General features: G+C 37.7%; 1 protein-coding gene across 1 annotated transcript; it reads right to left on the bottom strand.

Annotated features, from left to right (window-relative positions):
- Positions 1-989: 989 nt before the first annotated feature.
- Positions 990-1,670, bottom strand: LOC139123345 (E3 ubiquitin-protein ligase TRIM56-like). The gene has a single exon (XM_070689498.1). It carries the CDS (start codon positions 1,668-1,670, stop codon positions 990-992), a length of 681 nt encoding a protein of 226 aa, XP_070545599.1.
- Between the last annotated feature and the right edge of the window lie 259 nt (positions 1,671-1,929).

Here is a 1,929-nt window from a genome sequence, read left to right as displayed (position 1 = left end):
GCGAGCAGACAGATACTGCGTGGAGTGGTGTGGTTGTGCGGGCAGAGACTCGGTCTAAGGGAATTAGTTCTTCTTGCCAGTAACCAAGACGACGTGGTTGTCTTTTTGCAAGGTTTATGCACTTCTAGTTTCCCGACATACCAACCCATTGACGGAAGCGTTTAGACTGCTAATGAGTTAATCCCAAAGGAGAACTGTCAGTTTCCCACCCGAACTGGAGATATATATATATATATATATATATATATATATATTATATATATATATATATATATATATATATATATATATATATATATATATCTATATATATATATATATGTCACAATTGATTCCGTCTAGAACATCCAGTAGCTCAGTTGTTTACCAGTACATGTACTGACAGCTTATAAAATCGGGTAAACTTTGCTTAAAACACAACCAACAACAAACCTAACACATTTTCACCGTAACAATTTCATAACCTGTTAAAAACTAATGCACAACTTACTCAATATGATTTACAGCTTGACTTCTACCAAATTGTTTCAAATTTACCTTTCCTTCTTGTAACATACCTTGTTTGGTCAGATGATTTCCTTTGACAACACCAAGATCAATCTGTAAACAGTCAAGATTTTCTGTGAAAACCAGGTCACTGTCAGGGTCACCACAAGGTACATTGGTCAGATCATCATAGTGGTGCTGTTGATCTTTCATCTGTTTTTGTGCCGTCTATGATGTCCACAGCTCCACCAAAAGCCAAGAGATGGTTCAGATATGAAAGCATACTTTCTGAACTGGCAATTTTATGTTCTAGTAGTTCTATATTAGCATCGCTTTGTTTACATTTTGATATGTAGATACCATCAACCTGACCCAGCATTTTCATTTGTTGCTTTTTAATTTCATCAATTAATTTTCACACAGCATATTAATTTGTTGTTCAGCAGTAGACCTGTTGGCATCCAGGTCTTGTCGAACGCCACATGCTCTGTCCTTTCTTAATTTTAAATCACTAACTTTCTGAGCAATTTCAAGGAGTATGCTTCCATATCTGGCATATACTTCTCCAGTGCTGACTTTAGTGATATCATCTTATGATCTGATGAGGGGTGGTCAAGTACGATACATTTAAGACATATTGGCACTTGACAAGTGTCACAGCAGAATTCTAATTTAGAACTTCGGTGATTGCCACAGAATCTTGGCTTGGTCATTCTGAAGTGCTGTGTTGACATCTTCTCATTGTATTCTGCAATTGTCATTGGTTCATGATCTTGCAGGATTCTCACTACTTTATGGGTTTTTATGCAGGCATTGCAGTAAAAATGTCCACCACAGTCACCACACCAGTACTTGGCTGATTTCTTACACCCTTCACACACCGTATCACCAATCCTTTGAGGAGGGACGTTACTGCTGATAACTACCAAAAGGGCATTCAGAAATCGATTGTTGGTGATGGCTGGTACCCCTCCAAACGGTAAAGGCCATTCAATCTTGCAGGTTGGACATATCAGCTGACCATTGTTTGCTTTGACCCAATTTGTGAGACAATGTTCACAAAATGTGTGATGACAAGGCAGTATTTTCGGAGATTTGAAACGTTCCATACAAATTGCACACAGCAATACCTTGTCATCAATGTCAGACAGCAGTCTTTCTCTGGAATCTAACGATGAAGCCATGACAGTTGATCAGAGATCACTGAAAATGATATAAAAAATGATTTATGTATAATTGTGTGCAGGTATCTGTATGAATATCTTACAGTTCATTATAGGCTCAACACCTTTTCATGCTACCGCTGAATACTTCTCTATCAGCATGGCGTGTATTAAGGTTATTGTATGAGAGCTTTTGGCTATTTATTTCCAGGTACCTACCTATGAACTGAAATCAGCATCTGAGATCATACAGTAGTTCAGTTACCCTCATCATATATTG

This window comes from Ptychodera flava, chromosome 22 (genome assembly GCF_041260155.1).
Source record: "Ptychodera flava strain L36383 chromosome 22, AS_Pfla_20210202, whole genome shotgun sequence".
NCBI lineage: Eukaryota > Metazoa > Hemichordata > Enteropneusta > Ptychoderidae > Ptychodera > Ptychodera flava.
The sequence above is the reverse complement of the archived record's forward strand: the minus strand, read 5'-3'. Positions and strand labels throughout refer to the sequence as shown.